Source organism: Dermacentor albipictus, chromosome 10 (genome assembly GCF_038994185.2).
Source record: "Dermacentor albipictus isolate Rhodes 1998 colony chromosome 10, USDA_Dalb.pri_finalv2, whole genome shotgun sequence".
NCBI classification, from domain to species: domain Eukaryota; kingdom Metazoa; phylum Arthropoda; class Arachnida; order Ixodida; family Ixodidae; genus Dermacentor; species Dermacentor albipictus.
Genome location: NC_091830.1, coordinates 54185013 through 54210294, shown reverse-complemented (window position 1 = coordinate 54210294; position 25282 = coordinate 54185013). Strand labels below are relative to the sequence as shown.

Genomic DNA, 25282 nt, shown 5'->3' with positions numbered 1-25282 from the left:
AATTTACAGTGCAAAACAGACGAGGACACAAGAAGGAAAACCAGACAGGATGAGCGCTACTTCAAGCTAAAGCTTATTTTGGGACAAACACTCTGTCAATCGACTCAGATCAAAAGCAGAGCACATCATTGCGCAAGCGTACTGTAAAGTCTCGAAAAAGTTTAAGACAGCTTTAAATTCTTTTCTCATGACACGCCTATGTTCTCTGACCTTTTGATTTTTTGTTTTTGTGAGCACAGCCGTGTCATGAATAAAATTTTACAACTTTCTTAACCTTTCGGGGCGGTTTAGACTGCGCCCTGCCCAATGATATACTTTGCTTTTGTGCAGCGTCGACTGATAAATAAGCGGGTTTTTTCCGAGTATAAGCTTTAATGTGAAGTAGCACTCGTTCTGGCTGGTATTCCTTTTTGTGTCCTCACATTGTTTCTTGAGTTTGAAATCAATTATAAATTCTTACAATCCTGCCCAAATTTCTGTTCTTCTAAGCTTTATATCTAGTTACAAAAATATATGTTTGTTTTTGTTTATAAAGACGTTTTGTCAGAACATATATAATTTGTGTTTCGCAGCTTTTCATGAAATGCGTCAGGAAAAGGTTCGTGTATTGCTTTCGTTTATTAAATACTTATTATTTCAGCTAAATTGCCAATAATCATAACACAAAAATTAATTCGAAAATAATGTTTTCTTCCTTGAATAATGAAGAAACCTCAGGTGTCTTCGGGAGAACGTAGGGCTTTTGTGTCTGACACAGATCCTGCATACTGCATTTCACGTCACATTCCCCAAAATGTCAATGTGGAAATATCAGTTTAACATGCAAACACAAATGCTGTAAAAGCTAACCACTTATAGCGGGAGCTTCAGCCCGCAGAAAAGAGTCATGGTTTCGACCGAAAGCCAACCAGTAGAAGAATACAAAGGTAACGTGCTTTTATTAGCCGCATAAATTTTGCTAAATATTCGCTTCCTCGTGAAATATCAACCGTAGCATAACGTGAGCACATGTGCACATCAAGAGGCCTCTCGCGATTACCGCAAACAGTCGCCGTCACAACTCTGGAGTATCCGACGTCCAGTCAGTATCCAGTCACAACTCTGTTACTATCCGAAGACTAATAGAAATGTTGAACTACAGGTATAGAAAATTTTGGTCATGTTTCTTGTTGTTGTTTTTAGAAAACTCTGTAAACTTTAACCTTTCAGCTACAGGTATGGAAAATTTCATACATACTTTTTTTCCTGTCGTTGTTGTCCTTCAATTGATTAGAAAACTGTATAAACTTTAGGCTTTTTTTTCTTTCTTCTTACGCGAATTGTTTACTCAAGTGTTGAAAATGTGTACTACTTTAATTTCATGTGTGACCTCCTGAAAGCCTGCCACTGCCACGTTGCTGCCAATGTACGGGTGGCACGGCCTAGTCAGGCATATGTTTTGCCTTTAGCCGTGTCCCCTAAGACAATCTGTTCATTGTCTTAAATAAATCAATAAAGAAAGAAAGAAAGAAAGAAAGAAAGAAAGAAAGAAAGAAAGAAAGAAAGAAAGAAAGAAAGAAAGAAAGAAAGAAAGAAAGAAAGAAAGAAAGAAAGAAAGAAAGAAAGAAAGAAAGAGATGATCAGCGAACGCTTCGTGCAGCCCCTCGCTTAACCGCGTCTTGTGAACTTCAGATCATGTGACCTGAAAGAACAGCTGCGCTGGAACAAAGTGCGCATGAAGCCACCAGATCTTTCCGCTCGCCCTGTACGTTTGCTTCCGCCTCGGATTACCTGGAATATACGCGACCTGGCCTGTGTATGCACTGAGCTGGGCGGGCAGCTTTTCCCAGCCATGACCGGGCTAGAGGAGGAGACGTGTACTCTCGATCCCTAAATCTCCCTTGCTGATGTCATCACCAGCTATGGGAACGCTGGAAGACGGCCTGACGCAAGTCACCATCCTTCTCGGCTCGCTCTCACATGCTTTATTTTTGCGAACGCACCAAACAGTGAAGGAGGAGTGACATATTCTTACCCTACGTGGACTCTAAGCAGAACATCACGGTAAACAGGAGGGGGACAACGTTATCGAAAATTTGCTTGGCGTGTTCGTATTCTTGCTATGCCAATAAAACATAAATATTGAAGGCCGAAATATTTTACTGCGAGGTTAGAACATCTTAAGGTACTCTCATACATAGCAATATTGTAGACTAACTTTAGAATGACTGCAGCGACCACCTATCACAAACCATTGTGCTTATTGATGAGAAAACATCAAATGGCCCATTCAGCGTAAAAAATCCGAGCCCGTCACCTGCACAAGCAAAATACGGCACCTACGATTCTATTGGCCCCGACAACACGTCACGAGCCGCCTCAACAGAGCAGCGTGGGCGAAAGGGGCCACCTGCTGCTCGAAAGGGCGCCAGCTGTTGCGTTGCCTGAGCTGTTGCACGTGCTTCCTGTCTGAGCAAGCTCTCACATGCGTTCTTACTGCGACCCCCTAATGACGGTAAAGAAATTAATGTTTAAAAGGCAAGGATAAATTAAAACGAAAAAAATGCTGGTGGTAGAGAGTTGTGAACTTTCCACCCCAGGCTCAGAAGCAGAGTGGCTCACTCCTGGATAGCAGCAGCGCCTCCTAGATAGCAGACCTGTGCACTCTGCTCTAGGACGTCATGCTACTTCTGGCACAATTTTCATTGCCCAGTTCGGCATGACGAAAGCAATGACGTCAAAATCACCACGTTGCACTCAGGAGCGTTCCCGTTAGACCCTATGGCAGTCTGGCGAGGTAGCATGAAGTCGTGTCTTGAAGCGCACCGGCCTTGTACTATCTAGGAGCCGTTGGCCAAGTGTCACAACGGGCTCGCTTGCCCACGAGTGGTTAATAAGTAGAAGGACCGCTCAGCGGTGTTCAATCCTTCGATATTTCGTTCGCAATCACATCACATAAGAAGTGTCGTGGTGTCCTCGTATATTATTCGCATGCTTTTCAATGAAGGAAGCTGTATCGGATAGGTAAACTGTGCCGCATTTTGTGCCGCTGTATAAAACACCCGGCATTACGGAGATAACGACTTTAAGTAACAAACCCTGACAGATAGAGCGGCACGAGCTTAGCCGCATTAGAAGCATCGTGCCAAGAGCCTTGCTTCCCGAGTCAGAGATGGCAACAGGCGGAGGCGCATTTTTATTGGATGCACTACACACAAGCCTTGCAAATAAAGAACGGACCGAGTGAAAGACCGCTGACATTAAACTATTTTTTTCCTTCTCATAATAGACAGAACATTTACACGGCGAGAGAAAAAAAAGAAAGGCCAGGGTCACTGACTGATCTCATACATCGAATGTCACGTTTCAAGCACGTGCTGCCCCTTACCTCAAGACAAAGGGCGGCAATAAAATCCCCGCTTCAGCAGCGCTACGAAAGAAGCACAACCACGCACATAACCTAGCTTATTCCTCATTTCAGCATGAGTTATTTCACGAGTTTGCCATGCTTTGGCATCACTTTTCATTAATTTAAAGAGATGTGTGACCGCACCGCTATACTGCACCGTCCCTAACATAATCAAGTTCAACCCTTTGCGTGCTCACGTGTTCCTGCTTGGTGACACAGGTGCGGGAGGGGGAGGGGGTGGTATACTGTAAGCGTCCACCTAGTGGACTGTTTATATCGGCCGCTGCTGATTGGATGCAGCTGTACGAGAGAGGAGAAGACGGGAGGCCCTAACCAATCAACAGCGGCCGAAATGCACAGGCCACTAGGTGAACTCTCACAGAATATCACCCCTGATGTGAAATCCAGCATTTCTTGCGGCTTTAGCATGCCGTTTGGATTTATGAGTACAGATTCGCTATGCCATAGATGTGCTTGGTGCATGATAGTCTGCATGGCTGCTGCGCCATAAACATCACAAATCATCATCATCTTCATCATCATTGCTATACCATAAAATCGTACAACAGACTAGGAGAGGTTAGAAAGTACGCGCGGCATGACGCCAAAGAAGACAAAGACGTGCTTACAATTTTTTCCGTTGCATTGCCATTGAGATAGCTTCTCAGACGAAGCACTTCGCTGGCAACTGAGGCTTTAGTAAGAGAAAGTGTTAGTCCATGGTGAATGCGCAGCATCAACGGCGCGTCCCCACTTCTTTCTTCCATGATCACCGGATAGACTGTACGCAAGCGCTCCGTTCCTGGAAAGCGATCGGTTGTACAAAACTGTTACGCTCTTGTTATGGCTCTCTGGGATGACACTGAAGACAAAACTAGAAAGTTCAATAATGTCAACATTCCTCGACGACATAGATATCTGAGAAGGAAGTTAGTGCCTATGGAAAAGGTGTTTCAAAATTACAATTAGACTGACATCGTTTTAGGTTTGAGAAGCCCAGTGTTATACTATATCACACGGCTGTACTTCTACTTCCGCATTCAATGACTACCACAAGTTTGGGTCAGCGTGAATTCAAGATGGAGCGACATTTGTAGGCCTAAATTTCCGCGGCATTCTACATAACTTGCATGAAGAATCGTAAAACCAAAAGATCAATAAAGTGCACTAAGGGAACACCTAAAAACGTCCATTGCTTACCGGCCGTGCTGGCAGCCAGAACACAGATCAGAGCAACGAACAACATCGTCAGAACCTTTTTCTGAAGCTTAACCTCTCGCTTATAAAGTATGGTAGTGTCGACTGAAATGCTAACCTTTGCGTTAGGACGTGTGTCAAGAACCTCCTAACTTTCAGAGGCTGCCAATCTCACAAGCAGGAAACTTTCTATCTTGACACAATACGATTAAAAAAAAGAAATTTACCGCTAGGACATTGGCGTAAAATATTACTGCAAACACTGAGAATTGCTTGCAATTGAAAGCTTGCGCTCTTAAAGGCACAAAATATAACTGGTCGGGTATATAGAAACGAATTCTTCTGCTCGCCCAATATACGTGAATAACAAAGCTGAAATATTCTGTTAATAAGCGATTGAAGTTTTATAACATTAACCTAAGCTGAACTCGTTATCTAACTACATCCAACCTGTAATAAAAAGTGTGTAAGGCTTATACAAAGGGTGCCTGGACGTAACATGAACCAAAGTTTCAAAACAAGATTGTTTAGCCGCAGCTCAATGAAACCAACGCATATGGTTTGCCGTTATGTAAAGCTCCTTAGAGTATTTTTTGCTTTCAGCCTAATGAGTTAGGATGAATTAGGCAACTCTTTATTAAGCACTTTAGGACAAAGTGCGTTGCATTGTAGGGGTGGTTGAGAAACGAACGATGCAATTTTTTTGTGACAACGCACATGCTGCGTGGTTATTTTTTGAGCTGTTTAAATAATTCCCGCGAAATACGAAATACAACCACGTGACTGCGCTTGTGCACTATCGTACTGCAGCGCTCTTAATCGCGGCCTGTGCGAAAGAACCGTGCGTGCGGACCGTGGCGAATTGAGAGGCCACGGCTCTAGGTCTCGGCTTCACAGTGCCTCAGCATCTTTGGCGGTGACACACGGAAAGGAAGTGCCGTCGCCCCTGATAAGCAATAGGATCGAAGCCCGGTTGGGAGTGCTGCAGTACGATAGCTCATGAGCGCAGCAACGTGTTTTTATTTGATATTTCGTGGGCTTTCTTTAAATACGGAAAAAAATTGCCATGCAGCCTGCACTACGTCACGCCAAAATTTGCATCGGTCGTTTCTGAACCCCCTTTACAACGGAACCACGCCCTTCGCCCTAAAGTGAATAATACGGATTTTGCATAAGTGATCTTAATTAGGCCATTAAGCGGAATATAAGAAAGATACTCTAAGAAGCGTCACATGACGGTAAACCATTGTTTTCAGTCACCTGCAGCTAACCACTTTTTGTGAATCCTTGTTTCAAGTTACGTTCAACATAGCTTAAATACTACTTTTCTTGCTGCTCCTTGCGTCAACGGTGAATACTAGTTCACTGCGATTTACAAGTAAATCCCAATGAGGTGTAACTGCAGATTGCTACTATAATGTTAGCAGTTAGTCTGTTATGAGAAAACAAATACAAGGAGAGTGAGTCAAACTAAACAATAGGGCTCCACGGATTAAAAACGGATTCTTTTTTGTATAAAATACCGATAAACTTGTACAGAAGAAAAAAACGAACTCCGGAAGCATCTATGATCGTTGGTACGGATTCCTTTATTCAACATGGCAGCTACTGTCGTAAAAGCATAGCCATTTTTTCGCTGTATAACGATAAAAGCTGTAACTTTTAAAGTGCACTAGCTAAATTCTGTAAACGCATCCCAAGCGTGCATGTTGTCGAATAGTGTGTATTTGTATTGTTGTAAAATTGCTGCGGCGTATATAAATGGAGGATACTCGCGCGGAGACAACTCTTTTTTTATTGATTTCGGAAAAGTAAAGGTGTTGCTACATGCGTCCTCACTTTTTTAATGTTTCAAAAGACTAATTTATGTCACTTCACTTTTGCACTTCAACTTAATGCAGGTTTTCAACCTCTGCATCCATCTGCTCCTTAAAAGCCAAAGTCCTGCTGTTCAGGAAGTTGACAAGTGCCTAATTTCGTTTCATTGATTTTTCTCTGAAGGTGTCCGAGAAGAGCTCTACGCCTTCGTATTTGTGCACTTATTCTGCACCAAGAACGGAAACGGAAAACAAAGCAGAAAACCTGAAACAACAGTCATACAAGAAGCAACGATCAAAACGTTGCAACTAAAAGACAGAAAGCAGTTAAAGAATGAATGCAAATGCTGAAAGTAACAATATTAGGAAATCGCAGCTTTCACTGAGGGTGCAAGCTGAATAGAAGTGGAAAAACTACGATTACGCAAGTTTCAGTCCGACCCGCAGAACGCTACAGCCGACATTAACTGGGGACAGGAGAATTAGTGTATACAAAAAAAAATGGCTGTGGCTTAGGTAAGGTTAAGCCCAGGATGCGAAGCATACTAGCCTTTATTTTAGTTGTTGAACCACTGTTTAGCCTGGTGAACTGCTGTTGCTTGGCTATATTTGGTTCGGCTAGACGAAGAAGCAACTCATGCGTTAATCTGCTTCGCCTTCAAGAGTGGAACGCGACAGCGTTCCCGTCGACCCGCCAACGGGTGTAAGACAATGGGCTACAGGGCAGCGACTACGCGCCCCGCATTGGACGCGGTGAGCGTCGAGCAAAGCAGCGTTCGGCGCGGCAACGAAATGTGCGCCTGAGCAAGAGACGCACGCCTTAGAAACAGCGCGTTTCTAAGGCAACACCGCATTCACTAGAGGCGCTTTTGTACCGCTTTGAAGCGTTGTACTCGTGGCTCAGTGGTAGCGTCTCCGTCCCACACTCCGGAGGCCCTGGTTCGATTCCCACCCAGCCCGTCTTGCAAGAGTTGAGCCAAAGCCACTTCTCCTCTGTCGTGACGTCACGGTGTCACGTGGTTTCATGGCGACACCGCCGCGCCTGAGGAGCTGGGTTGAGCTCTCGTAATATGCTTCGCATAAAAATAATCATTATTTTTTCGCCGCATTTGTAGGGGTCTAAAATTTGACATGTGCAGTGCCCTCTCAAAGGCATTAAATTACACATATTACACATATATTTACACGTTACACATTATACATAAACACATAATACACATTAAATTTCTTGCCGCATTGATCAAATTATTCCTGTTCCATACCACAGAACTAAACTCTAACGTCGAGCGTGAAAAAAAAAGCATACAAGAGAACAACGCAATTGACATTCGTAAACATTTTGTCCTTCTTTTTATGAGCCCCACGTTTCTGCAGGATGTATTTACAATGTTTGCAGCATGTTCCTCGAAAATTAGGCGGGAATCAATCAGTATCCTAAGTCACGCGTAGGGCTCGGTCTTTTGTAGAAAACGTTATTAGGTTAGTATTCGTACAGTAAGGACATGTCGGGACTGAAATATTTTTACAAGTGTCCTAGTTGAAATGACATGCTAAAAGTGAGAAGCACTTCACTGCGCCCCAGAATTCACATCTTTCTGTAAGCTTGCAGAATCCTGCGCTGAATTTATTTCATCTCAGAGTTTAGTATTGTCAGTGTACAAAACGAGACGTGTATGACGCAAACGTTCTTCAAGCTAATTAGTAAAGATGTTTAACTATGATAGGACTAAAACACATCCATGCTGAACACCGGGAGGTGATTCATAAGGCGAAGTGCACTTCGCACCAAAGCGAACGTAAATAAATTAGTGGACCGCTTGCCTTTAATCAGCGTGCACATGCCGCAACTGGGGGAGTTTATGGGTAAGGAGGTTATGAGTTGTATTTGACAGGTCTAAATATACTGTGCCTAACTGCCTCCGGTTATCAACAGTGGGTCCCGCAGCATCAAGAAAAGAAAAGAGGTTTAGTTCCACAGACCAACCATGAACAAAAACTTCCTGGCAATCTTGGGCCTAAATAAAAACGGCAGATGCGCAAACATAGCTATTTAGCACACGTTTGTAAACGGAGACAGGAGAGTCATGGGGCTATAATTTTTGATGTCGCTCTTGCAGTCACACTTACGAAATGGGGCAACTCCTGTAATTTTCCGACCATAACCAAAGGCACTCGTACGCAAACTAATATTAGAGAGGTTCGTAAGCAGAGGATGAAAACTAGAAGAACGACATTTCATAGCAAAACGTAGTATTCCGTTGTTATCAAGAGGATGCTTTCGTTTCAGATAACGTACGGCCACCGTGGTATCGTGTTCTGAAAAAAAGATGGAAAGAGGAAATGGTATGTAAATACCACAAGTTCACATGTTTTATTTGGCTCGTCGCCGTGCGTACTTTCTATTATGTACTCAATCATTACTTATTAAACTTTTTTTTCATTTTGATGGTAGAATCAGGCCTTAGTCTACTGAGTAACGTACAGTGTCTACTGAGTCGTAGTCTACTGAGTAATGTACAGTGCGAGTTAGAGGAGACAGAACAGTCGTTTTTAATGAAAAGCTAGAAGCGTGTGCTGAATTGACCACCATAGATGCTACAAGACGTATCGCGCGACGAATACCGTAAGCACAGTGATCACATTAAACAGAAGTGGCACATACGTCGAGGGGCCCATGCGCACGCGCTCACACTCTTTAAAAAGCCTCATGAATGTCTATGCGTTTCAAAAATATGAGAAGCGATTAGAAAAGCTTTCCCGGGAAGCAGGAGCAGAAGCACTAATATATACAGCTTGACTGTTCAAATAAATTAAATCATAGAAGCCACGAGAAAAATCTGTTTGTTCTTGTTCATGGTGTAACCAGCACGTTTCCGTCCAGCGTAGTTTTCCTTCAGCAAAATACATCGTCCTTGGGGTACTACTGCATTATTTGGAAAACTGTCGCCGCCCGCAGAAGTGGTATTCACGCTGAAGGGAAATCTTTCGGGTAGAGCAGCTGCACCTGTCTTCGCTGTTCCCACCCATTTGATATGTCTTAACTGTCTACGTCGTGGCGTTACCAGAGAGTCGCATCACAATTTCTGCCGCTCTAGTACTTTTCCAGATTAGACGAGGGGACTTGACGTCCGAGAGGAGGACTAAGTGGCCTACTGATAATGTCAGCCCTGGGGCCCTATAACGTAAAACTATTCCAATATGTTTCTATTCCAATTTCCTGACGTCAGATTTGCGAAACCACCGACGCAAGCACCGGGAGGTCACCCATAGGGTTGTCTGAACAGACCAATCAAACGCTCTCCTCGTTCATAGGAGGTCCCTTTTGTTTGCTGGAAAAACGAATAAAATTGCCTACACTGAGTGGCTTGTTGTATCTAATTGGCTGACAAGAGGCGAGGAGAACGCTAAAGTGGAGAGGGATTCCCTAGGGCAGAGATAGTTCACTGAAAACTGATGACCGGATGAAGAGGGTGGTGCCGGCGTCTGCGATTGCTCGGCTTTCCCTTACTTAGCTTGTGGTGGCTGGTCGAAAATCGCGGCGGCATGCAACGGAAGCTTAAGAATGACGCTAAAATTGACCCTCAGCAAAGAAGAGTTGGCAGAATGAGGTAGTAAACGTGTCGAAAGTGCTTGAAAACGTTACACGGTCACGCAAGAAGTTTTATTATACGCAAATGAGCAGGTGCGAGTAGCCAGCGTCTCAGCGATCGGCGGCAGCCATCTTTTATTCCTTTCGGAACGGGGCAGCCTGCGGCTATTCCGAAAAAAACTCAGTTTTCTTCGGCATATTAATGCATCTTTATCGCGTACACGTCACTTTGACGCGGTGAGTTTTTGCGGTTTTGTGACGTCGCGTGACAGGCAGGTGAAGTGGGTGCAGCCCGAAAACTTTTTACCTGTAGCCGAGGGCTAATGGCGAAAAGGGGTCAAATCAGAAATAACTGTTTTTATTTTTTCTGTCAAATCATGCATAATCAGTGTGCACACATCATATCAGATGTGGAGGTATTGCGGTTTTCGTAACGTCGCGTGACAGACAGATGAAGTGGGGATGGTCGAAAAAGTTTTTGACCAATCGCGGAGGGCTGATAGCAGAATTGGAATATAAAAGTTTGGAATAGTTTTACGTTATAGTGCCCCTGCTGTATTATTCGAAATGAGCATTGAATGGAGACCGAACAAACATTTCTTCATCGTTTACAAAATTGGTTTAGCCGTTGTTGACGGCGAAGTCGTTTCCGAGTTATCCCTTTCTTAGAAAACGAGGGTTCTTCATGTTTACCGAGGGTTGCAGGAACACTACATCAGTTACCAGTTAGAAAATTCAATGCGTGTGGACTACAGCTTCCGCAGAAGATGAAGTGATGTAAGTGAACGGTCTAAGTTGTCCAATCTATTTAATATTGAACGCATTGTGCTGAGCTCTTCAAAATTATATCTTGCTGCCACAATATTCTTCTGGGGGTAAGATCTGGTCATGCAAGCTAACATCTGTCAAACGTTTCTCCAGCAGGCTGCTCTTTGCATGAACTTGTCTCTGATGCATTTCTGTACGCAACGGATCTCCAAATTTGCAACAAATAGCACGTTATCTATGCAACACATTTATTTGAACTCATACAATTGATTTCAATAACAGAAAAGTGATCAAGCTCCCGTCGAAGCGCTGTCGTCTACATCTAGATGCGCATCACTGACCACCAATAACAGGTTTCTGGCGCCCACAAAGTGTCCGGAACATGTAGTAGAGGGAAGGAAGGCAAGATTAGTTACCAAGGCAAACAAAGTAAAGTTGCCTTTACCTGCAGTGCTGGACATCCTAGGGTAAAATCGGCTTAATTCACTACCACTCAGCTCGACCCCCAGAGCTGTAGTCGGCTCAGCAAAGCCCGACCATTTCTCCTGCTATCACGAGAAGCGGAAACAATGCCCGCGATTCATTCAACCATGGCAATTCGTGTTACGACTTAACAAATACAGGCGAGACTATTTGTCAATGATATTTACATAATATATTTTAATTTATTTTGTTATATACACGCGTCATGTGTATTCAAGCCTAAGACAAATCAATTTAGAAGTTGGGGTGTTCTCCTGCTTGACCGAATAAGCAGCTGCAGCGCTAAACAAAGAAGGGCAAGGAAGCCGACGCACAGAGGAGCAACGAAATCTTCAACGCACCATGATTACGTTGAAGTCCGGCTTTTAGGCATTTTATAGCGATATGTTTCAATTATACATCAATAAGGTGATGCTTTCCGAATGCTTTCCGATCTGAAAGTGCATTTAACAGAAATGTCCTAATCATGATAACATGCATTAACATTTTATTTCAAAATCGAAAAACTGGTAATACGAGGTTTACTTGCAAAAAAGAAACTACGCAGAACCCGTTTCGCGGTCACTGTCGACAATGATGTGTTCATAATTAAAACAATATGGGGAAAAACGTATTTCCAGTGTCCAAGCGAGTTACGTACCAGGCGCGTACTTTCAGCGGGACTCCTCGTTCACACTTGCCTAAGAACAATTCATGTGGCTTCCGAAATGCGTTCATGCATTCGGAAGCATTCATGTGGCTTCCGAAATGCGTGGCGCGTCGGTGCATGCGAACACTGAGAAACCTTTTATGTGGCAGCCTGGCTCCTCTCTCGCGCTTTTTTTGACGCACTGCTCCATCTAGTGACACTGTTGAGAAGTCCGCACGCGGACTCCGAGATCCTCAGCTTCGCACGCTCGTGCGTGTAAAAGCTGCTAATTGTTCCCTAGCTTACCGTGCATCCAATAGCACAGACTGAGTGACCAAGTTGACGAGAGGTTAATTAAAGAGCGTCACATACCCAGTGCATTCCTGGCGCATCTGGTTCAAGCGATTGATTGCAAGAGGTTCATTCAAAAGCGAATCGCATCCAGAGAGTTTGCGGTGCAACCTGCTAAAGCGTTGGTTTGCTCTCCTTGAGGAAACCTTGTAATATGGGCTTGATTCCGTTTCTTCGTCAATCTAGAGCGGCACATTCCCAGCGGCGCACCTAGTTATCCAAGCTTGCACCAGAGGCACTGATTGAAGAGTGCCACAAACCTACTGACCCATAACTTCTGACCCAACTTGCTATCAAAGAGGTTCATTGAACAGCGGTTTCTACCCAGTCCCGCATGTACAGCGAGCTATGTCGGCGTGAAGGAGGTTCGATGAAGAGCGGCGCATAAGTGCACATACTCCTTGACGCAAGTTGGTCTGACGGTCGATTTTTATCGTCGTTAGCTCAGCACAGCAGCCCGGGGCAATACCCATTCGACCGTGCACTATTCAGTGGCATGGGAGTCGGGAAAATGAGTGGAGACATACACAGGTGGCCCGCGCAAAGCTCGTGAAGTACCTTGAAAATGTTAACACAATAGAGGAATGGTGTAAAACATACTTGGCGTCTGCGAAGCATTGTGGTGGGTTTCACAACTAATGTTCGAAATAAACGGCTAGTCAGCGAAATTGCGATATCTTTCATGTCGTCAAACGCTTTGTATATGCAACACCAAATGCAATAGTCTTGAGCAACATGCGAAACTACCGTTCTGCTACAGTGCCGCTTAGCCTGCACGAATTTTCGTGAATGAACCCTGAGATCGTGTTTGGTTTCAGAAGCTCCGCAGGTTACGCGGAGAGATATTTCCTGAATGACTAAGAGGATAGCACGTTAACCGTGACGACTGCCGCTGTGTGAAGATATACTAATTACACAATATTTCTCGTGAACCCGACACTGCCATTCACAAAATTGCGTTATTCTAAAGTATATGTAACATCTCAAAAGTACCGTGGTATGTGAGCACACTAAGAGCACAACCAAAGCATAAAAACACAGCTATTTTAGCAAAACTTAACAAATGGCAAAGGGGAATCCCCTTGCTGACGTTATCAGAGCACCGTTGGCAGCGCCGCAATGTGTTGTACCCGATGATAATACTTTGCACGTCATTCGCACAGACTTCTCTGTGATAGCCTGCAGCATAATGCACAATGAGTACCCAAAACATGAAAAAGAAAACATGGAATTACAGTTTTATTTCTCTGCGGGAACAAACTGTGTAGCCAATACGTCCCAGATATAGAGTTCAGAGTAATATGTGTCAAAGGAAGATGTTTTTGTTCCCGCACAAGTACTGATGCACACTTTAAAGATTACAGATTTGTATGCAGGCTTTTACCACAACAGGTGTTTTGAGCATTTTGGAGTGCGAAAGTAGCTGTTCTAGGTCACTAAATATCTCAACCAAAATACAATCAATACAAATCCTGTAGCTTAACATCTTCGAACATCAACACAAATAAAGGCTACAAAGCTATATTCTAGGTCAGTGAAGCCAGTCTTTTCACTTTTACTGCTATATTGTTCCAGCAGCAGCCAATAATACTCGGTGATGACTAGCTTTTTCATTATTATTGCGTATGCAGAATTTAAATACGTGTTATAAAGGTTCATTTTCATTGAAAAGCAAGAATGGATGGTTGTATTCTTTCTTTATTGCAAGACCACTAAATGTGTCGACAAGCGGTATATATGACCGTTAAATAAGTTTCTATTTTCTAGTGAATGTTTCTTTATCATCCCCTTAAAAATTAAAGGAAAGCGAAATTGTCGCAGCCACTACGACCGTTATGTCAATTTTATATGTTTGCCCCCTTTCGTTTGACTTGCCATGGCCACTATGAAACGGGAGGCTGGAGATCTTTCTTTCTTTTTTTCGTTACATACATTGAAAGAGATGAAGAATTCCACCTTTTCAGAAGTACGAATAAACCGCTGTCTCGGGGACGCCGTTGTCTGTCTTGATCAAACTTCTTTATCCGGAAATAAATTGTCACTTTTCATCGACATCCCACATAGGGTGCATACACAGCCCGGTTACAATTTTATAGTTGCTGCATCTTTCACAGCAGAGCTGCAAATTGTGTCAACCCGTAAAAACACCCTTAAAAATGCGAGGAAACAGATCGTGGGGGAGGTCTCCGTCGAACTGTCGTAAATAGGGTGAAGCTTCCACCATCCAACTTTGACTAACGAGACTGTACCTTCCGGTATCTAAATGTTCACTGCAGTTCTTTCCAGATTTTGACTGTAGCACTGTCGCAAACTGTGTTTGAGAAGGATCTTCGTTTACTCATCCTTTCCAAGTCCAACACATTTCCGCATCTGAAGTACGCAAAATAAGCACTACTTTGAACTGCAATGCTGTCAACCAAAAAGTTCCGTCGTTCTAGCGAGACACAATCAATTTGCTAATTGCGCCTTCTCTAGCAGAATATTAAACGCTAGAAAAATTGACGCTTAGTAACGAAAAACCATCTATGCCTTTGCTAACCACTACCTTAAACAAAAAGGACGCGAGGGCTTCAAAATACACTAAGTAGTTGCCGGAAGCTAGTGCTCGCGTTGGATAGACAGGGTGCCGGCTAACTGAAATGCAATCCGCCAAGTCATTTTTTCTCATCGGGCTTATTGCTCGAGCCAGTCCTTCTCAATGACCGTTCTGTATCAGGCCGTTCTTCTTGAGGGCGTTGTCGCTGGGACGTTTCTTGACGATCTCAACGGCTGGCCCGTAACCGCCTTCCACGGGCAAGGCGTCCAGGATTGCGCGTACGCTGGCCGCGTCCGCTGGATCGACCACGTAGTGCACGCGCGGGAATCCGAAGCCGTTGAAGCCGCAAGCGTTTACGAGCGAGTAGGCGCCCATGTTGTCCACGACTATCCACTCGTCTGGCTTTGTGTCGAAGAAGAGCTGCCTGTCGGCGATGCAGTCCAGTGGGCTACAGGTGGCCCCCCAGAGGGTGCTGAGAAGGTTGCGCGGGCGATCGTATGGTGGCTGCAAGAAATATCAGGAAAAACAAATGTGAGAAGCTTTTCGTCGAGTCTTTGGCGATACAGAGCTGTAGGGTAAGGGATGTGAACATGTATTTCATTTACTCTATACTGAGTAGTCTATACTCTATACTGCAGGGACGGCATGGCCACAATTAGTACATGACCGGGGTTGTTGGAGAAATATGGGAGAGGCCTTTGCCCTGCAGTGGGCGTAACCAGGCTGATGATGATGATGATGATGATGATGATGATGATGATGATACTCAGTAGAAGGAAGAAACAAGCACAGACGAACCTTTGTTACGCGGCTATTGTTGTCAGAATCTACCGCTTTGCAGAGGTGCATGTAAGATCACTAGATCACTTCGTTGAATGCACAAAGCAGGACATCGTACAGCGGATACAGACTTAATATATGTGAAGTATATTTTCCTATGTACGTCAGTTCGAAATTTGGCTAGGCTTTTTATCTCAGCTGACATTTACTTCCGAAGCGCCACAGACTGGAACGGCCTTACCCCCAACATCGATACTACCACTTGTCCATCTTCGTTCACAAAACTTGTAACCGACCATTAGGTTAAATTATTATTTCTCACGATGTTCTTGCTATTTTGTGAAAACCCATCCCTCATATAATGCCCCAGTGGGGGAGTTTTAAGGTAACAAACTGAACCTTACCGACTTGAAACAATCATATATTCAAGTGAATTCAAATAATCACTTTAGGTCACTTATTCAGTTGCGGTATTGCATTGCTGCCATGTGATGTCATACGCCGTTAGAAGAAATCCTAAGCCAGTACCACTTTCGAGAATTGTGTTCTTTAAATGCGGTAGAAAATACATTGACCTGCCAGTTTTTTGAAAACTCCCTCTATCAGTTGGAGGTGATGCCAGATGAAATTTTGATGCATTTGCACACACTTTCGTTGCCCGTATCTCGAATGCATCGGTGCTTTTTGCATTTCTGCTGAGTACATATCACTTCAGGACAGTGCCACTTGAATGCTGAAACTGGAAAACTAACTTCAAATTGGCGGAACCTAAGTTATTCGCCACTTTTAGGCTATTAGAACCAGGTAGTCGTTAAAATTCTTCTTGTGCTAACGTGATTCTAGCACGTATACATAGCTTTGAAAATCACAGGACCAAATATAACAAATCTTCTGTGTGTTCAACGTTAGAATAAGCCCTTTACCATCATCTAAAACACACATCAACCATGTGCTGGTATATTTATGCCCACCTGTGAAAGAGCTAAAAGTTGTTAAGGCAGTTTAAACTGCCTATTGATACAAGAATAGTGAAACTTGGCTTTGTCTTTTTTTTTCCCTAATGCAGATACCACTACGAGCATGCTTTACTTCTCGCGTCCCGTTTTTTTCTTCTTTACCATAGCCGAACAATCTCTTCACAGGATTTTGCGTAAACTATAACCCGCCTTCACCCAGCCTCATTTATCGTGCAATATGGGAAAGAGGAGGCTGTAGTATATATATGAAAATAACCCTTACGTCCAGTGGCCGGAACTGTACGTCCAAGAAATCGTAGATGCAGTTAGTGATGCAGTTTCTTTTGCTTTCACTCAGGAAGACTTCTTGGTACTCTTGGATCTTCCCTGAAAGTAACACAGAGAAAAATGTGCTTCCATACTGCTCGACTATTTTGCAAGACGATCGAAACACGTTTACTTTCCATCAGCGGTAAGCACAGGTGGGTGTCTTAGAGGAGTTTTTATATTATTAGCAGCTTTTGAGTTAATCTACTAGGCACTCTTCCTACTACAGTAGGAAAATTCCAAAAGCCGAAAAATGTTTTTTTTCTCAACGTATGTATATAATGATTCATAAATTCACTCCAGTGCTGTAAAAAATACTGTAAGGAAGCTATCAGCCATTCTGACTCTCTAATTGTGAAACTCCTAATTTTACGCGAGTTTAAAAGCTCTTTTTTGGCCAGTGGTTTCCTTTGTTCTATGACCAGTAAGTAATGCCCAACACTAGAACGGTCTTGCGCAATTCGACTTCATCCTTAGCATGACCCGCAACTAGTACGCGTCTGAGTTAAAAATTTTGAAAGTGCACCTTCATATTTTGTTCAATGCGCATAGAAGCCAAGCCGTATTGCTGGCCACATTAAGAATTCTCAATGTTTAGCCTAACGTGATTGAGGGTTACAATAACATGGCAAACTCATATTCAAGCTGTAATTATTTCGAAATTTAATCACTTCATCAACGGAAGGATGGGCTTTTTTGTAACATATCTCAAATTGAGTGTAAATGTCTAAGACAACAAATTATCAGGTCAGCAAATCTGTCTACAGGTCTACAAATCTGTCTGTCTTCAACATCTCGCATGCCGCATATCTACAACTTCGACTGGTACCAAATGAAACACTAGAGCGCAATCACTGTTTCTTGTTTTAGTCTAAGACACGTTACCTAATACAAACACAACACAGGTATTGTTTAATAACGCAGCTTCCAGATTTCGCTATGAACGTACCACGCACTGAACATGAACAAAAACATTGAACTTCTTTGGGTCTGTTGGCTATCAAGACAGATTTCCTGCACCATCAATTTTTTTTCAGACATTTTCACCAACAGGTGCTAGTGAACGCTCTTAGATAACCCGTACTGCTTTTTTGCATCTCTTAGGGTGTTGAAGGTTGTCTATATGCAAAAGACTCACTTTGCGAACAATAGGTCCGCTTGGGCGCTACAACCTTCAAAGGAAGTAAAAAAAGCGCGTGGGGGCTCATTTCCCGGTAGTTATCTCCAAGACATTGCTTTAAATCTTTCTCTAGTCACAATACATAGCCAATGTCATTCTGCGGCTACGTGTCTATGGTGCCCAGGACATTTCACCAGGCGCTGCCTCATTTGTGATTAAAAAAAAGGAGGGGCATGAGCAACATTACCGCGCTTATAGGATCTCCTGCCTCACCTCTTCATAACTGAAATGATGGTTAATAAACTGCTCGAAATTCGTGCATGCAATAGACTCCGGGCAAATCAGGCCCTGTTGCTTTGATGTTGAAATTCCTGAAGATTTCGAGAAAAAAAAAAGTGCACGTCCGTGAAAAATAAACCTTTATATTATTTCCTTAGATACAACGTTTAAACAACCTTTTTTGGGTCACTAAAACACCTTTTTCCATTGATGTCAGGAGATGTGCTACAGGCAAATCATAACTTCCTCAAAGGTGCCCTAAAACACTTTTTTATGGATGTCGAGAAAAGGTTTGAAGTTAAGTGACCATTTCAGAAATAGTTTGCAGCAAATAGTGATTCAATGCGGTCCGTAGTAGCATTGCTATTGGCAATCAGATATCTCTTTGGATACCCTTTGCGTTGCTCCCGCTATTTATTCTACGTCTGGCACTGCGAAGGCCAGGGGACGCTCAGGGGACTGCTCCCACAAGCCGCCTACTACTAAACATGACCGTGGGGCCCAGTCAAAATTTCATGTTGGATGTTCACGCCGACGCTACCACGTCCAATGTTGGCTCCCACGACGCACCAAATGCGGTTATCAGCCGGCCATAGTGCGCTGTCAGCGAACTCATCACGTCGCCCCACAGCGGCTGCGGTATTTACGCTACGCGGCAGACAGCAGCTGCGTGCAACTCCCATGCCTCACCCATGCCCAACCCAACTCCCATGCCTCACAACCCATGCCTCACCCTACAATGCAAGTTACTTCATTAGCAATGCAGTAACTACAATGCAATGCAAGTTGCCCTACAAGTTACTGCCAATAAGAAACAGGACCACAACGCCAATGTTTTCATCTTATCGGTTGTCTCAATCATATTGTGTTACTCAAGCTGCCTTAATCCTGTTGCCTTCAAAAATTATAGCACCAATAATCACGCCAATCTTTCCACACGACCATTTTTTTTTTCTTTGACCAAAAAAATGACATATTGTTCTAGCTGCAAGCTGCAATATCAGGTGTAAGTGAAGGGAAGACACAATGTTCCATGTATACTATTTAGTACCATTCCAGTAAATGTAATTCTTAGCTATGTTTATCAATTGGTTTACAAGTAGGATAGGCAGATGGGAACATATCTCTTCCAAATTTATACACCTACCGTCGATGAGAAGATTCCTCTTCCTTTTCCCAACCACTTTGAGGAGCAAAGTGTAAGCTGAAGTCACAAAGAACTGACCGGGCTCGGCCAGAATGGTTATATCATTTGGCGATGGGAAGTAAGCGTCCAGAGCGGAGCGGATGGAGGCACACACCTGTGGATGCGCAATCACTATTAATTGATGAAATCATGGGAACAACATTATCATAGAAATTTTGCGCGATTTACCGAGGCATATCTTGCTTTACCTTTTCGTTCACGTTGTCGCTGTGGTGGTAAATGTCCGGCAAATTTTGTGTACTTTACGACAATCGAAATGAACGCAATCTTTTTGATGTTTCGTGACTGTTGGATAATACAATATCTAATGGAGCTGCGTCTCCAAGCTTCGCCTCAAATTATGTTTTTTTGTCGCGCACTTGAACTTGTTTAACGATTGTTTACGCTTACACTCTGGGTGGCAAACAGCGTTGCCATGACTTCTGCTTCAATTCTGCATGTGTCGTCTCCAGAAGAAAAAAAAAGCTATCCATGTCGAAGCAAAATAAATTGTGGTAAAAACGCAAAATAAGTAAACTTCAAATAATTTCATGATGGCTGGTATTACTTTTGTGAGCACAACTTCTTGCTAGATAATCTGACGTGCCATGAAATGCCCATTTATACACCGTGATACTGTAGTTGCTCTGAGTGAAAACGCCAAGCCGCCATTGTCCCCGTGGTCCGATCACTTTCAACAGTGCCCTAGCAGTAATTAACACACCCTATACGATATCACTGCTGATTATCAATGAAGTGTACCTTTGGATTTGCATATACGACTTCACAGAAGTACGCTAGACGCATGTAATTTGCTCATAGGCATAGAGATGTTTATAATACGGACAAAAAGTGTCAATCTACATAGCAACTTGCAATAGCAATACAGATCACGCTTGATTACATCAGTAATGTAGAGTAAGTAGCCTAACGGTACATTCGTTGCATAAATATGCCAGAACTACATCCGGTATTTTTTTGGTCAAATACAATGGGAGGCTGCATGCCAATAAGTGCTGATACTTGTGAGTTGCCAAGCGTGTGCCTGGGTAGAGTTGAAATGTTCTGTACGCATCGCAATTATTTCATATATTTTCCGTATGCTATCGTTATTGTACAGCTTCTTGTGGAATCTGTACACGTTTTAATATAATACGCTTAATGTATATAAAGAGTTCTACGAGCAATATGGTCTCAGATGATTTTACATGCGATGCTTCAGTTGAGCGTAATTTCAGAGTGAGCGACACGACTGAAAGTATTTGCTGGATACTTCTTGCACGGTTGCTGCAAGTACTTTAGAGCAAGAGACTCACAAAAGAGAGGCCAAGGAGGTGAAATTGACAGATAATAAAACAACTTTTTGCCACCAAGATAACCAAAATGTCGAAATATAACAGACCTTCCAAATTCATGTTGTTTTTTTACTTTTCTAGTATCAACAATTCGAATAACATTTTGTCTAAACGTATCACCATGCTCGCACTGCGATTGGCTTGGTAATACAAATACATAAAAAATGAACAAAGCGATTACCTTGAGAAATTTTTCCTTGTTCCTGAGACCTCCGGGAAATCCCCCACCAATGTCAAGAACGTTCATTTGAAAGCCCATCTCAGTTGCCAAGTCAAATATTTTCCTCGCCTGTTCAATTGTTCTTACGAAGATGCCGGGGTCTTGATAAGCACAGCCTACGTGAAACCTGGAAAAAATTTAAGGTTTAATAAATAGTAAATCAAAATATTGTCCCGAAGCATTACGTGCACTTTCTCGTTATAGTAACATGGTATTCAGCCCCACTAGATATATTCTACGCGCGGAGGGAGCCTCGTGCAAAATAGCTGGTTACCTATATCGAGATATTATAAATGATTGCATCCAACTAATTCAAACATCACCTATTTTAGTTTTAGTGATCTTACCATTACTACAGTATCTTGAAAAACTGCCGTGTCTGCAAGTCTTCGAGAACGCATGCTTGCGCCATCAAGATCACGTGTATTTGTGAAGGCGCATTACGCTTACTGCACTTGAAGTGGAAATTTCTAAAACTTCTATGGCATGGGCGTTTAGATTCCAATACATGCCTTCTCATGTTTCATCAGCATTAAGAAAGGCATGGAAATAATTTAATTCAATGGTTCCCTTGAATTGAAGGATTTCTTAATTTTACTACAGCATATTCTTTGAGCTCCCTAGATATGCCATTCCAGGCCTAAAGAAATGTGTGCAGTGAGTCCCCTTAAAAAGTAGATGGTGCAGCAGCACTGTTTTCTCGGCCTTCACACGGGAGAGCATCCGTTTGAACTCCATGGTCAGCTTGACTGCTGAATGGCAAGTCGGAATTCTACAAACGCATTGTTGCAACCCGTTCTTGTTCTTTGTTCTCAATGCAGGTACACCAACAATATAAATAATGTTACTGTATCAAGCTTTTTTTTTTCTGTGAATGGGACAGAAATTACAGAAATTAATCCTTAGTTGCCATGGATCTACGGATAAGGTGACATTAGACAGCTTTAGTTGGGAGTCCGCAGCGGCTCTGAGAACGCGGCAAACCCGCGGAGGCGTCAGTGCGCAGTGCGCAGGAGCACGCATCGTATCTTGCATGCGCCCGCAGCTTTTCAAACGTTGCGTAGCCTCCGCTGCAGGCTCAGTGGGCTTCGCGAGGCGTTCGCGCGGGTTCTCGCGTGTCCACGAGAGGGCATTTTTCGGCATCGCCCTTGCCAAAGATATGACTCCAGCTGTTGGTTTGACTTCTTGGCGCGTGATGCTGGCTACGCAGTTTCAGAAGGTGACATATCGCGGCACTGAATAGCACACTACTGGGGCCTGCGCGTGCAAGTCAGCAGTCCCCTTCTCCACTTTTGCGTCCGGCCAACTATTGTCGTCTCGTACGAGCATGTACGGCTATGCACGCGAAACCTTGCGCGCTGCGTATGTGGGTGGTTAGGGACGCCTGACTAAAACTGCCTAATATGGTTTAATTGTGAATAACTGTAATTTGTTACAACATACTTCTCCACTCTGTGCGTAGGGTTGACTTGGTACACGAGTACTAATTAAACCTATTAAGCCTACGTTTTCAATTGATTGTCACGCGTCATGCCATGTGATGTTATCTTTAACCTTACGCAGTGTAGAACGTCTCGACGCATTGTAGCTTGCTGCTTTTATGTAATAGTTTTTGCTGTTATGGCTGTTTTTATGGATTGCTTATCTGTTCATTCGTATTTCTTTTTTTACATCTTTCTGTAGACATGAAATTTTTTTTCGTTTTGTGCCAATATATCAATTTTTTTATGCATCGATATCTTTTTATCGATGGTATTTTGTGACAAACTGTGTCATATGCCCCCATCACGCTATGCATCTTCGTAGGCCTCTGAGGCCTTTTTTAATTAATAAATGAAATATTTGTGTTCGTGTGAGTTCGAGCGATTTTGAGAGGTGCGTCAAGACCTGAGGGACGATGAATCATCAGGAGGCCCTCTTGTTTGCGCCTTCGCCCTTAGGGCGAAGGCGCAAACATTGATCACTTGTGTTCTCTCAATTTGCGTTTTCGCCGATTGTTTGTTTTCGTCAGAGTTTGGTTCATACAGAAGCATCTGGTTAGGGAATGTCGGCTCTTCATATGATCGCTTCGTAAATAAAAAAAACAGGCTTTGCAATAGAACAAGACAGAAAGTGCACATCCACGAGCGAAAGCTAAATAGACAAGACTATATAGACAAGACAAATAGACATGCTTCTACCAGAAAGCCCGCCTTCATGCATAGCGTTCGCCGGCAGCGTTTCCCGATATACATTACAATTGCATACGCTGCAGTTACCGGCAAGCGTGAGAAGAAGTCAGGGCTCTTTGAATGCTATCGCGTTCCACTCTTAAGAGCAAGCCTTAGCTCGAGTGGTCCTATCTAAACACATGTAAAAGGGGAACTCGTTTTCTTTTGCCAGCCACTGCACGAAATTTATCGATGTATATTGCATTTGAAAGGAAAACTGAAAACCTAGTGACTATTGGTTTCGACGTTTTCAATAAAGTTGGCAAGAATCGCAAATTTTCAGAAAACGAAACTATCAAGTTTACTTTGTAACGCAGCAATGAAAATGATGTCACAATTATGTGAATTGCGCCTAATAGTAAATCGAAAGCGCACGAAATCGATATGTTATGCATGAATGTAAAAAATTACTAATACACAAACACATCTTATGCAGAACCCATGTACACAACGTAAAGAACTCACGTAAGCTATAAATCGACATATTGAATTTGTCTGCTTTCAATGGTCTAATGAATGCTATTTACAGAACCGCGATACCTGTTCTTGACGCGGGGGTATTATTTCGTAAACGTTGTGCTTCTAGCTTTTAGAACTTTCGAATATTTGAAAACTCTTTTAAGAAAAATTAGGCAATAAGTGGAAATTCCGCTTCCAACAGTCACTAAAATTTACCTTTCTCTCTCAAATGCAACAAATTTTATTAAAATCGGTCCAACGGTATCTTAGAAAAGCGTTTCTTTGTTTTACATGTATTTTAATTGGCCGCATCGGAGTTGGGCCCGAGCCAAAGCTCCCTCTTAAAAACGAAGCTTAAGCGTCCTCCAGATTTTTTGTTTAGGAAATGCAATCCAATGCTGCAAAGACGGCATTAGGGGATGTAGCAACAAGTTGTAAAAAAACGACATCGTTGCCAAAGTACTTTATAGTTGACGAGTTTCGAGAGTTCTTTCAATATTGGAAGCTAAGGTGGAACTAGTGTTTTGAAAGTAATATCCTCATTGTATGTCGACATGTTTAGACGAGACTTCTGAAAGTAAGTGCTGCACCAGGTTTATGAGACAAACTTCAATATGGCGCGGCCACAAGCGCCTGGAAGGGAATGAACGGGCCGATACGCTAGCCTGAGTGATTCTTAACTGGGCAGAGTCGACTGGGATGGTATTGGGAAGCCATCGTACAGCGATACAAATAATGTCCGAGAGATTCTCGCTAAGCAGCGCACAACCAGAAAAAGAAAATGACCCTCCCCTCGCACACAACTCAGTGACGATGAAGCCACGGTACAAAAGTCAGGTCGGGGTATTCCCCCCACCTTAAATTACAAAAGGACATGCTGTCCACTCGCCACAGGACCGACTGCATGTTGTGCGGCGGCAAACTCAAACTAAAACCAATTACTTGGGATTTTGAATAAGGCCGGTTTGATCAAACACGCCGCACATTGTAGCACTGGGAGGCACATCTAAGAAGCTCAGATCTGGCGGGACAACCTGGACTTGGACTAAAGGGGCTCTGACCATTGCGCCAAATTACTTTTTAACAACAAGCTTATTTCTCTCTCTCGTAATGTGTGCTGTTTATCAGCATGATCCCATTACGCATTGTTAAAGCAATTTGCTCAGATAGCATATTTTCTTGGTCTATTTGAACATTCAGCAGTTTACACTCATGTCAAATATACACGAAAGACTACTTACGCAATGCCAACCACTCTGCGGCCTAGAGCTCGTGCTTTTTCCAGTAGTTGTGGTGCGTCGCTAATCAAGCATCCAAACTTTTTGTTCAGTGTGTAGTGACATCCCTCTTCGTCACCGATTATGCGGAGCAGGAGCCTTCACGGGAAAAAAAGTTATGAAATTCTGTATAAGAGCAGCGAAAGCCTCTTTTAAGCCATATATTATCATGTATGATAGTACGCAATTTTTTCTCAGCTTTTTAGTATTACCTTAGTAATAGATTTACAAATATGCTCCCGAGAGAAAACTTCTTACTTGCTTTCATGCGTTCGCTTACCTAAAAAGTAAGCTGAATCCCAATTCTACGCGACATTCCCGTAACCCAAGTAACCCAAGTCAGTAGAGCTGCAATT

The 25282-nt window shown here is 43.1% G+C and overlaps 1 protein-coding gene and 1 long non-coding RNA gene across 3 annotated transcripts in view; one reads left to right on the top strand and one right to left on the bottom strand.

Annotated features, from left to right (window-relative positions):
- Window positions 1-25282, top strand: part of LOC135907623 (uncharacterized) — a 290002-nt gene that overhangs the window by 209398 nt on the left and 55322 nt on the right. The window lies entirely within an intron of this gene.
- The window catches only part of LOC135907619 (ornithine decarboxylase-like), a 55808-nt gene continuing 43959 nt past the window's right edge, over window positions 13434-25282 (bottom strand). For both annotated transcript variants that reach the window (XM_065439299.2, XM_065439300.2), the window contains 5 exons: window positions 24891-25025; window positions 20942-21107; window positions 19367-19520; window positions 16777-16880; window positions 13434-15261 (listed from right to left, as the gene is read on the bottom strand). In XM_065439299.2, the coding sequence (XP_065295371.2) occupies window positions 14917-15261; window positions 16777-16880; window positions 19367-19520; window positions 20942-21107; window positions 24891-25025 (904 nt within the window). In that variant the 3' untranslated portion in view covers window positions 13434-14916. The remainder of the gene's footprint in view (window positions 15262-16776; window positions 16881-19366; window positions 19521-20941; window positions 21108-24890; window positions 25026-25282) is intronic.